Consider the following 14,659-nt stretch of genomic DNA (forward strand, 5'->3'; position numbering starts at 1 on the left):
CACGCCCTTGGAAGGTGTAGCTGCTTTGATGGCTTCCTTCTGCTTAAGGATGGTGCCTATCGTCGACGGATTTCGGCCGTATTCCTTAGCGATCACACTCAACCGCAAGCCAGCTTCATACTTTTTTATTATCTCCATCTTTGTCTCCATAGAAAGCGTTCTCTTCTTTCTGTGAACTTCAGCAAGTTTCTTGGGACCCATGACTATATATACTGTACGTAATTAAGTTACGTATGTAGTACGTATACTAACTCGGTTCTCACAACACGATATAGTAGCACAATAAAATCACTAACGAATTTACGATACTAAACTAAATCGTTGGATTGAACGAATGCCGCATGCGTACGATAAAGCTTCAGGTGCGAAGTGGCCGAGCGAAGGCACGCCACCACGTAAGATGCATGATGGGAGGGATGCTGTCCAATAGCAGAGAAGGATCTCATGGCTTGGCTAGCATCAGGAACCAATGGGAGAGCAGGAGGATGGCGGCGAGTCTACTAAAACTAAGATGGCGGCGCGCGGCGCGAGTTTCAAAATTGTTATCGGGCGAATCTCGGACTTTCAGAAACCTTTCGTATCTTGAAAACTTTTCGTATGTAGAGCAGTAAAATTTTTCGTGTCAGCTTTCGTATCTCGAGTTTTTCGTAAGTTGAGCCTTTCGTATCGTGTATATATATATATATATATATATATATATATATATATATATACATATAGAGTCTGTGTGTGTGTATGTGTATATATAAGAATACCACAGGAAAATGACAAATGGAGGGTCTGTACCAAGCACTTTCTTGTGTTTATTCACACATCATCAGGGCACAAATGAGATATGATTGGGAAGAACGTTAAAAGTTAACAAAAAACAAAAGTACCAGATGACTAATTGTTAAAACAGTAAAAATCAAAGAGATAATCCAGGATAATCCAGGGTTATGCAGTCACATACTAATACTACAGATTTCAACCATAAGAGATATGGAAGCTTACCCATACAAAATCCAAAAACATGTAAAAACTTTATATATTAATTTTGTTGCTTATATTTATCAACCGCTGTTTTAATTGTGAAGGTATCGAGTTTAAACAAACCAAAACTTAAATTCAGAACCGATCCATTATTTCACTTGATGAAACCAGATTCAGTGTTATTCCTTTTAACTGTGTCGCTACACAAGACTAAGGATCTTGCTTCACTCCAGTTAATAGGATGATCTAAATCTCTCATATGTATGAATAATGTAATCGATATTTGGCCAGTTCTCACATAATATTGGTGTTGATTTGTTGTGATGGTAGTTTTTCAATTTGTCCGTAATATATTTTATCACACTTTTTACAAGGAATTTCATATAAGGAGCCAGAAATATCTTTAAAAGAATTTTTCGTTACTAAACTCATAACATTAAAATTACTGAAACCAACATTTATGTTGAAAAGTTTTAAAATTCTAGGAACTTCTAAAAACCTTTCATCATTCAATAATTTAAGAATGTTATGCTTACTAGATTTAAGTTTGTCATTAGTTAAATAAAATGTTTTCCTAGCTTCTTTCCATGCTATGCCTAAAAAAAGTCATCGGTTGTTTAAGTTTCAAGGCAATATCATAAACAGTTTTAATCTCAGCGTCAACAAACTGCGGGCTACAGACACTCAGAGCCCTTAGGAAAATCCCAGAAAAAACAGAGAATTTAATATTTTGATGATGTTTGGAATAATAATGAACAAAAGAGGCAATATAAGTTGATTTTTGAAAGCATGAAAAGGTGAGATTTTTGAAAGAATGAAAAGATGAAATTTCTATCATTTCTATGAAAAGATGAAATTTCTATCATTTCTATGGACTGTTCCATCAAGAAAATTCAAATTACAATTTCTTTCTTCCTCTACAATAATTTTATAGAGGGGACTAAATCATTTAGCTTAATCAGAAATTCCTGGAGATTTTTATGAACTAGCCAAATACAGAAAATATCATCCACTACCTAAACTAGTGGGGGGAAAATTCTGGGTAAGAATTTTATCACAAAAAATTCCATGTAAATATTGCTAAGGACAGAAGATAAGGGATTACCCATAGCCATACAAACTTCTGTACAAAAAACTCATCAATAAAACAAAATTTACAGTATTAAGATTAATAAGGCTTGCTACAACTAAAGGAATAGCATAACTTTATAATTCTTCCTCTAAAAATTCAAGTAAATCATCTACAGGTACTTTTGTAACTAAGGAGATGACATCACAACTGGTACTTTTGTAAATAGAGACGACATCAAAACTAACCCTATTAAAATCTAAATTCAAATCTAAACTTTTCAATTTGTTTATGAAGTAGACATTTTTTACATTTGTTTTAGAAATATTCCTACCAAAGGTGTAAGAATTTTTACAAGCTATTTAGATAAATTAAATGAAACTGAGCCTACTGAACTAATGATTGGTCTCATAGGGTTATTGAGTTTGTGTCTTGGCTAAACCATACAGATAAGGTAGGGTGGAGCACTGAGATGTAAACTGTTTAATTAAATGGTCACAGTCCTTTAAAATGGATTTAATTTGGTTACTAAAATGAGAGTAGAGAGAGAATAGATTAACTGTTCCCCTAATAATTCACTAAATGACATGAAGGTACAACATTAAAAATCTAAAAATTGGAAGCATTTAAGCTTAGTATTACAAATATTCATGAAAGATGTCTTTAACACCAAGATCTACATCAAATTCATCTGAAAACTTCTGGTCATATTACTTATATATAAGTAAATTATTTATGCAAATGACTTCTTACACCTTTTAGAGTCAGGGTCATACCTTTTGCAATTTCATTGAGGCCCTTGGCATCATGCAACAATGGAGGACATGATGATGAAGTAAATCTGAGCAACTGAAATGCTTTATAAAATTTTTCAAGGACGTATGCAAATTGGGTAGAAAATCACAGTACTGAAACTCAACAAATTAAAACCATAATGTTCAAACATAACTTCTTTATTTTTCTTTACCATTTATTAGATTTAAGACAAAAGACATCTATCAGAAATATTTCTCTATTTAAGTGATCTTTCACGAAATACATATCAGTATAACTGAAGTAAGGATCCTCTACAAATTTTTCCAAACCTACCAAAGGAATATCCTCTGCCACCATTCCCTTAGGATGAGGAAGTCCACCCCAATTCTGAAGTCTTCGGTGTGATAATTCTTTCCATTTTGGCTTTGGAGATGAATAAATATTACCCAGAAGTTGCTTTTCCTCTTCTTCTGTGATGAAATTTGGGATGTAGTATGCACAATCCGGTGCCTAATGGAAAAATGACAGCATAAAAGCGGGTAGCATTTCCAACTGATTATTAATAAAAACACTTTTAAGCACAGCTCACATATGAATATTTCATCATGAAAAGTAACACCATGTTTCTAGAAGGACTGTCCCGAGAAGCTAAGAGTAGGAGCTGTATGACCTGGCATGTAAGAATATGTGACTGAATGACTGAAGTCAACTAACACCCACTCCACAAACTACAGTATTTCCTCCATTTCATCTTTCCCATTAATATCAATTACACATCTTTTGCCTTATCTCAAGTTGGTAGCATCAGCAATTTGTCTCCTAACCTGAAAATCTACTCAGCTCTGCCCTTATTGCAGACCAATTTGCTTCCAGCTTCATCCATTCTTTAGAGTGTAGTTTTTCTATTCATCTTAACATTTTATTAATCTTCCCATAAGTTTCAGTAAATAAGACAACTTAAGTAAAGCTGCTCAAAAATCAACAACTCAGAGCTTCCATTCTCACATGACTTGCTGCAGGTTACATACTATTCAGAAAAACTGGAAATTATAATACGGTACAAATAAGCTACATGTGCAATGTCTACCTTGACAAATTACATAGATTATTCAACAAAGATTTAGATCAGATTCCTGATGGCAATGCCCAACCAAATCAATCATTCTTTCTGAATTAATAAAGCAGGCATTCATTGCAAACAAAATCATGGATATAAACTTGAGCAAGATTGTTATTCAGAACAGAGAGGGAAAGAGAGGATTTGCAGCATCTGTAAAATGTATCCCAATGTGTCAATTTAAAAATCAATGTTGAGTTGCCAACCACAGCACAATTTCATTATTTACTTACTTTACAAATTTTGTATTCTGTTAGATCCATCCTGGACTGCTTTATATCACCCCTATAAATTATAAGAAAAATAGGCTTAGTAAGAGTAAACTTTTGCGTGACTGCAATAGCAAATAGTCCACTTAATAAACAAAATTACAGCCAATGCAAAACACTTCAAGATTTTTATAAGGCACAAAAGCCACATCATTACATTAAGTTAGATCTGATATTCAAGGCAATAATAAAAATTATCTTTAAATTAATTTGGAACAATAAAAGCTGCAAGGTATCTTACAAGGCCTTAACACAACACTGAATCAGTCATGTAATAAAACTCCCCAAAACTGCAGTCCCTTAACTAAACCTCTTTTTAACCTCCACTTGTGATATGATAGATTCACCTCTCACAAGACAGAGGATGGAGTTGATGACCATATGCTGTTGATGAATCCCTGAAATACCCTCCATCAAGATTATTAAACATTTATGTACTTATGGGTGTTTGCTTTAGCTATATCAGTATTTACAGAAGTATGCTTACAGTTCCATTGACTAACTTGAAATTTACTGACTCCAAGCTTGGCAATTGGGTGTAAGCATCATACATAAAAAAATCTTAAGGCATCACATATTTTAAAAAATTGGAGCAACTTTACTATTCTTATAAAACCTTTGTATACCATGAAATGGTACATCCATGGCACAAGGTAACCATGATATAACTAAAACACTAGTACAGTAGTAAAAATTGAACAGTAATGTAAAATTATAAGATGCAATTGCTGTTGTAATTGGCTCATAGGAAAACAAATAACATGATGCGACCCTAATAATTTCATTACCCTATGGCACACATATGCTGGGCATAAGAAAAAATTTGATAAATGCAATAAAAGATTAGAAGGCCAATCTGAAAAATTCAGGTTTCCTCCTAATATTGCCTTGAAAAAAGTCATATATTGGATAGTTTCACATGCATTAGGGTAAAGAGACAGATCCTAGAATTGGCTACTGTATATGGCTCATCTGCTTATCAGTATCCTAATAACTTTAGGGATCCTCCTGGCCTAAATACCTCACCCAAAACATTAACCAATGCTTTAAAATTTTGGTGAATTTGACATCAGAATCCACCTTAACATCAAAAGTAATCCAATCAACCTAACTCAACAGCATAATTATTGAAAGTAATGACCAGAGGGAAACTGAAACACCAAAAAATAAACCAAAATAGTAATGATTTAGGTTTATATTATATACAGCACTTTTCTTTTTCTTTATTATACCTATGAAAGGGAAAAATTGCATTAGAGTTTTTCATGACATTTCTGCTGCTCACTGCCAACTTAAAAACAGATCAAAGATGTATTTCAGTGGATACCTCCTAACATAACCTTTTCTTAACCTAACTTTGACCTTGGGGCTGTGTCCTGATTTGGCTGGTAGTATTTTACTGTACATAATACCATAACCTTATACTGGAGTTTTTATGTGCATTCCTATGTCTCCTTAAAATGCTTAATATGAAAATCATATTAAAATCTATTGCAAATTTACTATAACCAAGATACTTGACATCTTTTGTTTATGCTTTAACATTCACTCCCATAGGTAAGTACTATGGTACCAAACATGGTGCTCATAGATGTGGTTGTGGTTGTAAATTTAAAATGGGCAGAAAGGAAGGGTCATAACTTACTTGGAAAGGGGGAGGGGGGTTTGAAGGCCACCTCTTCCCCTTGGCCAGGATTGCGCAGTGTTCGAGGTTAGATTAAGACAAGTCTGGTAAAATTAGTTTATTCCCTCAGAAATGCTTACACTAGACCTGACCCTTCACTCTGCATTCACTCTTCAGCAAAGGCAGAGTAAGGGATCAAGGCTATTGTAGGCCTAGAAGGCATTTTAGTACTAGGCTATAGTCGGCATTCTTAGGACATACCTAGCCTATAACCTGACCAGACTTAGGTCTTTACCTAACCTATGCCAATTCGCTATCCCCTAATTCGGTAATACAGTAGCTATGCACGGGGTAGTTCTTACCGTTAACAGTAAGCTGGTCTAGTCTGTGGTACCTTCCACCATCGACAATTCGATATTCAAGAGCCTAGTAATATCGGTCTTACATTTGAGTACCTAGCTATTGAGTAAGACCCAAGTTATGACACCTAAAAGAATAACCATGAATTATGATAACACTTCTGTAGCGTGTATTTGCTATTGAATGGTCACATATTTTGTATAGTACCTAATTAAATAAATGTTGGCTTAGCAAAGAGACAAAGTAGTAGTAGTAGTAGTAGTTATGGGTCGAGGCAATGCCTTTGCAACGGCGCCTCTTAGTCTTGGGTATTTTTTGTGTTTTGTTTGTTTATTTGTTTAGCTTTCTTTCTTTTTTTCTCTCTTTTTTCCACATCAAGTATATGGTTTCTTTTCTTATTTCGTTGTTACCTGAAAATAGAAATTTTCCCACTACGTCACTTTCCTTCTCTTCATAGGGTTGTTGTAGCCCTATTGCTTTAACCCGTTCCTCTATATATGTATCACAATATAAAAGGAAATGAAATATGTCTTCTACTGCATCATTGCAAAAAGGACAACAGGTGTTCTCCTTCTGGTGCCTTTTTGCTATATTTAAATTAAGAGAGTTGGTTCTGGCTTTGAAGAGAAGGACTGAACCCATAGAGTTGTCATAAATTTCTTCGTCTTTTATTTCTCTTTTCCACGTTTTATATATGTTCACAGTCACTTTATTTTCCAACTCTTCTTTCCACCTCTCTGTGTCCCATATTCTGGCTTTGTCCTTTATTTCTGTTCTGGACATTCCTTCTAATTTTCTTAAATTTATTTTAACTTCATGCATGTACTTTTCCACAGTTTTCCACCATTTTCTTTCCTTTTCTTGCATATCTGTAATTAATTTCTTCAGTATCTCTTTCCGTCCATTTAAAGTATTATTTACATAGCTTATCTTCCCATTCATAATTCTACTTTTCATTGAAGAAGCTCCTATCTCCCCCCTTAATGTGGCTACTACTGTACTTCTACATGCCCCTAATATTTTCCTATATACCCCATTCTCTATTCTTTGTAATTTTTCTATTTCTGCGTCTGTTAGATTAACCACATTGGTTCCGTATAAGATTGATGGTAGAGCTATGTTTTTCCAGAATGTTTTCCCTATTAGAACTTTGTTGCAGCTTTTTTCTATTACGGAGTAGGTTAGGTTGGCTAACTTCTGTGCTTTATTCAACATTTCTTTTTTCTGTAGCTTAAACAGATTTCTAGAGTCATTTATCCTTTATTCCTATTGTAATGTCGTCACCCTCACCTTTATGTTCTCTATCTCTTCTGGTTTATCTTTCATGTTGAAAATAATGATGCTGCTTTTCTCTTTATTTATTTCTAGCGCCCACATTTGTTCCCTATATCTATTAAAATCTTTATGTTTATTCTTGCGTCTTCTATATTACTTGCTAGAACTAATCCATCGTCGGCGAAGAAAAGTGTCCCTATCTTTACTAGTTCATTTTCAAATCCTGTCCCTTTCTCCTCCATTTTCTTAATTATTAAATATGTCATTAGTTTGAAAAGTGAAGTAGAGCCTGTGCAACCTTGCCTAATCCCACTTGTAATTCCCATTTCCTGTTCTACTCCCTCCCCTAGGTCTATTATTGTGCTATCCCCTTCATATATGTTAACTACTGCCTCTATGATTTTTGGATGTATTTTGAACTGTTTCATAACTTCAATCATGACTTCTCGTTTTACCGAGTCAAATGCTTTACTGTAATCGATAGCTATTACTATTAATGGTTTTCTATTCCTGTAGCTCTCTTCTACACCATATTGTAGTGTAAGAATGTTATCTTCTATCCTACTCCCTCCTGTAAATCCTGCTTGGCATTCGTGATCTTGTTCATTCAGTCTGAGGTGTGTGCTTCTATTTCGTCTTTTATCAGCATCATGAATACTTTGTATGATATATTTAATAAAAAGCTATAGGCCTTAAATCCTTAGCCCTTGGTTTCCTTTTCTTTTCTATCATTTTTGTTCTAGATTTCTTCCAAGATTCAGGCTTTTCTTTGATTTCTAGTTCTTTGTTGTAACACCTAACTAGTACTTCTATACATGTTTTGCTCTTCATTAAAGCTTTGTAAAGCTCTGGTTTGATTCCATCTGGGCCTGCAGCTTTTTTAGCTTTGAGCTTACTTAGACAAGCTATGACTTTTTCCTTGGTTATCACAGGCTCTTGCATTGGGATTATCTTCCTTTTGCATTCCATCACTAGGTCCATGTGTTCTCTTAGTACTTCTGGGAATCTATAGTCTCCAATTCTTATGATGTCATCTTCTGCTGCCAATTCATTTTCATATTCCATCCTTTCTCTTCGTTCCAGATTTCCTTTATATTATTTTCGTGTTTGCTGTAAATGGTTCTCCAATAATCACTAATTCTTCCTTTGTTTCAGCCTCATTTAGCTTGCTTCCCTGTTCATTATATAAGTGTAGTAGTTTCTTTTTTGGCTTTTTGCTTATTTCTTAACTTACCAATATTTTCCCAGAGCTCTTTGTTTTTGTTTCTTTTTATTTCTTCTGTTATTTTCTTTTCATATATTGTTATCTTTTCTCTTATTAATATCTGCACTTCTTTTTCTTTTGCATATATTTCTTCTCTAGACTTTCTTTTACGACATTATCTCTCTCATTCCTTTTCTTCCTATTCAGCTCCTTCCTTTCCTTGATACCTTTTCTTATTTCTTCACTGAACCAGGGTTGCTCTTCTACTTTCTCCTCTACTAGCAACTTTCTCCTGTATGTTCTCATTAGCTTGTCTTCTGCTACTTCTTTTATTGATAGGTCCATATCTGTGATTCTGTCAATGTCTTTATCTATTAGGATCTCTTCTAATTTTTTTATAAAGTCATTTAGGTTGTCTTCATCTGTTTTGAAGTATTTTACTTCCCCCCATTTACCCTTGTTGGGATTCTTGTTCTGTCCTTTGAATGTTAAGTGAATGGTAATTAGGTTATGGTCTGAGATATCAAATTCCTTTTTGTCTTCATCAATTACCATCTCCTCAAAATTTTTGTATAACTTCTCATTGACTAAAGCAAAATCTATTACGCTTTTCATCTGCATTCTCTCCCATGTGTATACTCCAGTGCATCTGTCTTCTGCGTTAAGTAGTATTAGCCTATGTTCATTCATCCATTCTAATATATTTATTTCCCCGTTTCTGTCTGTATTCTGGTGGCCTAAGAAACCTATATGACCATTGAAATCTCCTAAAATCAGTAATGATTCTTGGTCGTTTATGTTTTTCATTATGTTTTCGCATTCTAGTTTTATTGCTTTATCTCTATTTTTATCCTCCTCTGTATTTCCTACTGATAGGTATAACAATAAAATATGGATATTATTATTGTATATTTTGCATTTAGCATATAGTAGGTCTTTGCTAATAGTCTCCACCTTGTTTAACTCTGTGCTATCACTGTCTCTATATAGCATCATTAACCCTCCCCCTTTTTTGTCTTTCATCTCCCTCATATTTTCTATTTTATTTATACCTTTACTTAATGCTAACTTGTCTAGTTTCTGGTGAGTTTCAGTTAAACAAAATATCATATTTTCATTGTCTAAAAAACTTTCTATTTCTACTATCTTTTGTCTAGTTAAACACTGTATATTGTGTCAGTAGACGTAGTTGCAGTAGTAGTCGGCAGGACAATTCTTTGAAACGGCTCCCTTACTTTTTCATTCCTCTTTTGCTTGTGTTTGTTTGAGTTTCTTCTTTCTGTAATACCACAATTCTTTTAGAAATTCTTGTCTATTTTCAACTTTCCCCCCTCAGTAGATCTACAAATAAGAGTATATTGGCTATCAATTCCTCTTTATTTTCTTGATATGGTTGCTGCACAAAACTATATAGGCATCTATTTCTAATCTCATTGTATGCGGGGCAATAAAGTAAGAAATGTTCTAAATTTTCATTTTTTTTCCTCACATCACAAACATTTTGTTTCTTCTTTTATCCTATTTCTATCATCTAATCCTAGTGTACCCAGTCTAGCTACTGATCAGCATTATTTTTTTCAGTGTTGTCATGTCAGATTTCGTCTCTTATATTCTCTTTATATTTTCTATAGATTCTTAATGATGTCTTGTCATTCATTTTATTCTGCCATGTTTTTCTGTCCCAGTTGTTTATTATTTCTTTTAGCTTTTTACCTTTAACTGCTTCTGTTTTACTTAATTTTATGTTTAATTCTTTCATATATTCTTTTACTTGCATTATCCACGGTGTTTTCTTGTTTTATACTGATCCATGGTTATCTCATAAAGGAGCCTTTTCCTCCACTCTCAAGTGTACGTTTAAATCTTTCAGATAGAATAGTTTATTCTTCATATCTCTTGAGTAACTTGGTGCTTTCAAAATTGCTCATTATACTAGACTGTCTATTTTTTGTAATTCATTCATGGTTTTCTCGTCAAGTTTCATGACTTCCATGGCATACATAGTACTAAGTAACAAATACTAATTAGTAGTGGTATCGGTGTTGGTATTCCTTTAAAAGAGCTCCTTTGCGCATTGCATGTCGCCTAGGTGTGCTTTATTTTTCCTATGGCCCCTCAGTTTTGTAATACATTCTTTCTTATTTTCAGTTTCCTTCATAGATCCATGTACGATAGTAAGATGTTAGCTGTTGGTATCTCTATCTTCCAGATATGCCTATGCAAGAATCTAAATCGGCTCCTAATATTCTTGTATACTGATCAATACAGTAAAAAAAATTCAAGTTTTCGATCACCTCTTCACTATATAAACATGCAGTTCTAATGTTTACATTATAGTTCTCAAGGTCCTTTAAAAATATTCAGAGTATATTTAAAGTACCTTCCTAGCTCTGTTAATCAGCAAAGTTTCTTTCGCAGTTATCGTACTAAGTTTCTTGCCTTATATTTTTCATAAAATTATCGTAGATTGCGTTGGCCTGTCATTTATTCCTTTTCCGTGCATTTTGTCCCATTGTTTTATAATTTAATTTAATTATTTTAATTTATTCAAATTTTGTTTAGACTTAAGTTTAACTCATTCATATACTCGTCAAGTTGCAAAATCTGAGAGTTTCATTATCGTAATGGTCACAGATTGTCTCGTAGAAGCGCCTATACATATCACTCTTATTTCTTCATTTACTGTGCTGTAGTTTGTTCTTCATAGCCCTTAAAATGGTAAGATGAAGCCCCTGTTGCAGATTGTGAGGCACAGCTTGCTGTGTACCTACCTTGGTACTTTCAGTGTCGTCTTAAAACTTTTTTTTTATGGTGTTCTTGAACGTTGGCATTTCTAATACCTTCCAACATAGCTTTCCCGTCACGTACCACCCTGCTACAATTTTTATATGATTGACTTTGCCTTGATCTGAGTCCTTTTCAGTTCTCTAAATTATATGTTGAGTTTTTGGTTATAAAACTTAGATACTTATTTGCTGTTCTATTCTTAGTCTTCATTTTCAGTCTACAATTAATATGGTTGTTGGCCTGGAAAACATTGTATGTCGATGATGCGACACTTTTGGGTATAGTAAAATGTCCACTTATGAGAAATGGAGCTGCCCTTAGCCTCAGATGGCTGGGTATGAGATTGAACTCCGAGAAAACGAAAAGCCTATTAATTACCAGATGTGTGCAGATTTTCCACCCCACCCTCCCTTTCGTGTGGATGGGACTCTGCCGAACGAGTCTGAAGCTTCAACTATTCTTGGCGTAACTTTTTACTCATATCTTACGTTTGAGAAACATCTAATGAGAGTGGCAGCAAATGCAGCATGAAAGTTAAGTATTGTACGTAAGCCTCGTATATATATATATTATATATATATATATATATATATAGATATTATTATAATATATATATATATATATATATATATATATATAATATATAGCTACAATGTCCTTTAATATCTAATTCGCTCTACATCGGAATTAATATATTTTCATATATGCTTAACCGAAGGGAATTTTTTTCTCAATAATAGATTTACCTGTACCTGGGCGCGAACGCAGGAGACATTCAAATCAGGCACGTCAGTGAAGCTCTTCCACCCCACCACCGCTGACGTGCCTGGATTTGAATGTCTCCTGCGTTCGCGCCCAGGTACAGGTAAATCTATTATCGAGGAAAAAAATTCCCCTTCGTTAAGCATATATGAAAATATATTAATTCCGAGGTAGAGCGAATTAGATATTAAAGGACATTGTAGCTCGATGTATGTATATGAATCACGGTAATGAGATATGACTTTTATATATATATATATATATATATATATATATATATATATATATATATATATATATATATATATATGAGAGTAATAAAGTCCATACAGCCTGTTTTAGGTCATTTGTCCTTCCTTTACTAGATTACTGTTCTCCGGTGTGGGTCCCTGCTTTTGCCAAGATTTATCTCTTTTAGATTGAGTGGTTCATAGCGTTAGGTTCGTGTTTCCAAATATTAGCAGTTATAACTAGAACCGTCGTCGAATGGTCTCTTGTTTGTGAATTTTTCAGAAGTTGTATTTTAACAGATATCTTCCACATTCACAATTGATACATGATCCTACTTTCCTGCCTAGAGCAACCAGATTTGATGAGCAACAGCTCCAATGTGCGGTAAATATGTCTCGCTGTCGACCTTCCCAGTTTCAGAAGTCCTTTATTCCTCCCACCGTTGGACTGTGGAACATTCAGCCCCCCTGAGGATGTCGGGCAGTTGGAGCTACAGAGTTTCAAGTGAAGATGCAATGCATTACGACCCTTATGCAATTCTTCGTGTATCTCAATAATTTACTTACATTCTTATTTATTCATTTATTTATCTATTTCTTATTTTATTTTTTCTTTATTAATAAGTTATATAAGTGATCTCCTTGTATTGTATTTCTCATTACCTTCTGTTATATCTTTCTATTGAACACCATATTCTTTGGAAACTTGAATTTCAAGTCAGCAGCCCCTGTGAACCTCTTCCATATGAATAGGGTTCATCTTCTGAATAATAATAATAAGTCTTCTAAGTCTTCTATAATGTACCAGTCACTGAATATAAGTATGTGAATTACTTTTATCCTCGTTTATATTTATGCTGCTTTCAGTATCTGTTTTTATAAGAATTTCTGTGTCTTTCATAATTTCTTCCATAGAATGACCAAGAACCATCCGTCATCTGCATAAAACAGAGACAAGATTCTTAGGAAATAATTCGTAAATACTACTGTTATATCTTCCAACGTTTCAATAACCAAGTAATTTACTAATTTGAAGAATATGATTGACCCATAAGACCACTGTCTTACGCAATGTGTTATATTTAATGCCTCTAGTTATAATATAGTATTAAGAACAAGGATTCTTTTGTACATATCTTTGTGATTGCAATTATAACCTTTAGGCGTAGTCTATATTTCATCACGACCTCCGTAAGTTATCGCCTATCAACGTAGTCAAAAACTTCCTGGAAATCGGTTAATACTACAAACAAGGGTCTTTCCTTCCCTGAGTTACTTGTAAATAATTTTCTGGTATGTTCTCATTCTTGTTCAGTGAAACCTAATTGTATCTCCTGTGCTTTCCTTTATTTTAGATGTGCATTTCTGTTATCGTCTTCATGATTTCCTTAAATGCTTTATGTGATACATTTGTTTATGCTATTGGCCCAAGATCTTTTGCAGCCGGGTATATGTTTTCGGTATGAAGATTGTTTTAAATTTAAAAACGGTTGTTGAGCGTGTTTCTAACCTCCACTATATCATCAGGACTTTCAAGTTCCTTTGTACGGATGAGGGTTTGCATAAACCATGTGAATAGTTGTTACTTTACCCGGCCTTCCCCAGTTATTTTCCCAATTTTTAGCAATTTCTATCTTTAATTTCTGTTAAGTTTAGATTAGATTTTTTGTCCAACTGATCTGCAGTGCACCGTGGAAAGACATGGTAGCTATGTTGTTTTAGCTTCATCCAGGGATTTTCTTTGTTTTATAGCATCTCTTCCATATAATTTTTTTACAAGTATCTGTTGCATTGTAATACCATATTTCTCCTATTTTATTTTATTTCATCTGGTATATTGTATTCTAGAATTTTTACAAGATGCGATATTAAATTTTCTGTAACATCTTGCTTTTTCTTGTCGAGCATCTAAATCCATTCTTTTTCTGAAGTACCTTTCCTTTCATCATATTTATGACACTGATTCTGTTTATGTCCGTTCCTGTTAACGTCTGTTTCAGTTCAAAGTATGTTGTTATGATGGTGTGGTATATCATTTTTTTATGCATATTATTTTGTAAAACATTACATAATGGTGCTTTTCTTATCACCTCTACTTTATGTGACTTCCCCTTTACGTACATAGTAGGTCTCCATTTAATGTCATATCAGATTTTTGCAGCTATATCTAGTGAAATGTTTCCATTTGCATCCAATTTTCGTCCCCCAAAATATAAATCGTTGGTACATCTGGT

General features: G+C 33.9%; 1 protein-coding gene across 4 annotated transcripts in view; it reads right to left on the reverse strand.

Moving 5' to 3' along the window:
- LOC135196203 (alpha-ketoglutarate-dependent dioxygenase alkB homolog 6-like) overlaps positions 1-9,888 on the reverse strand; it is a 15,040-nt gene extending 5,152 nt beyond the window's left edge. Inside the window, exons 1-4 of one of the 4 annotated variants that reach the window (XM_064222814.1) lie at positions 9,820-9,888; positions 6,375-6,410; positions 4,148-4,199; positions 3,131-3,307 (exon numbers count right to left, since the gene is read on the reverse strand). In XM_064222814.1, coding sequence (XP_064078884.1) covers positions 3,131-3,307; positions 4,148-4,177 — 207 coding nt within the window. In that variant the 5' untranslated portion in view covers positions 4,178-4,199; positions 6,375-6,410; positions 9,820-9,888. The other 3 variants (XM_064222810.1, XM_064222811.1, XM_064222812.1) reach the window with 3 other exon arrangements.
- Positions 9,889-14,659: the final 4,771 nt, after the last annotated feature.

Source organism: Macrobrachium nipponense, chromosome 17 (assembly GCF_015104395.2).
Source record: "Macrobrachium nipponense isolate FS-2020 chromosome 17, ASM1510439v2, whole genome shotgun sequence".
Taxonomy (NCBI): domain Eukaryota; kingdom Metazoa; phylum Arthropoda; class Malacostraca; order Decapoda; family Palaemonidae; genus Macrobrachium; species Macrobrachium nipponense.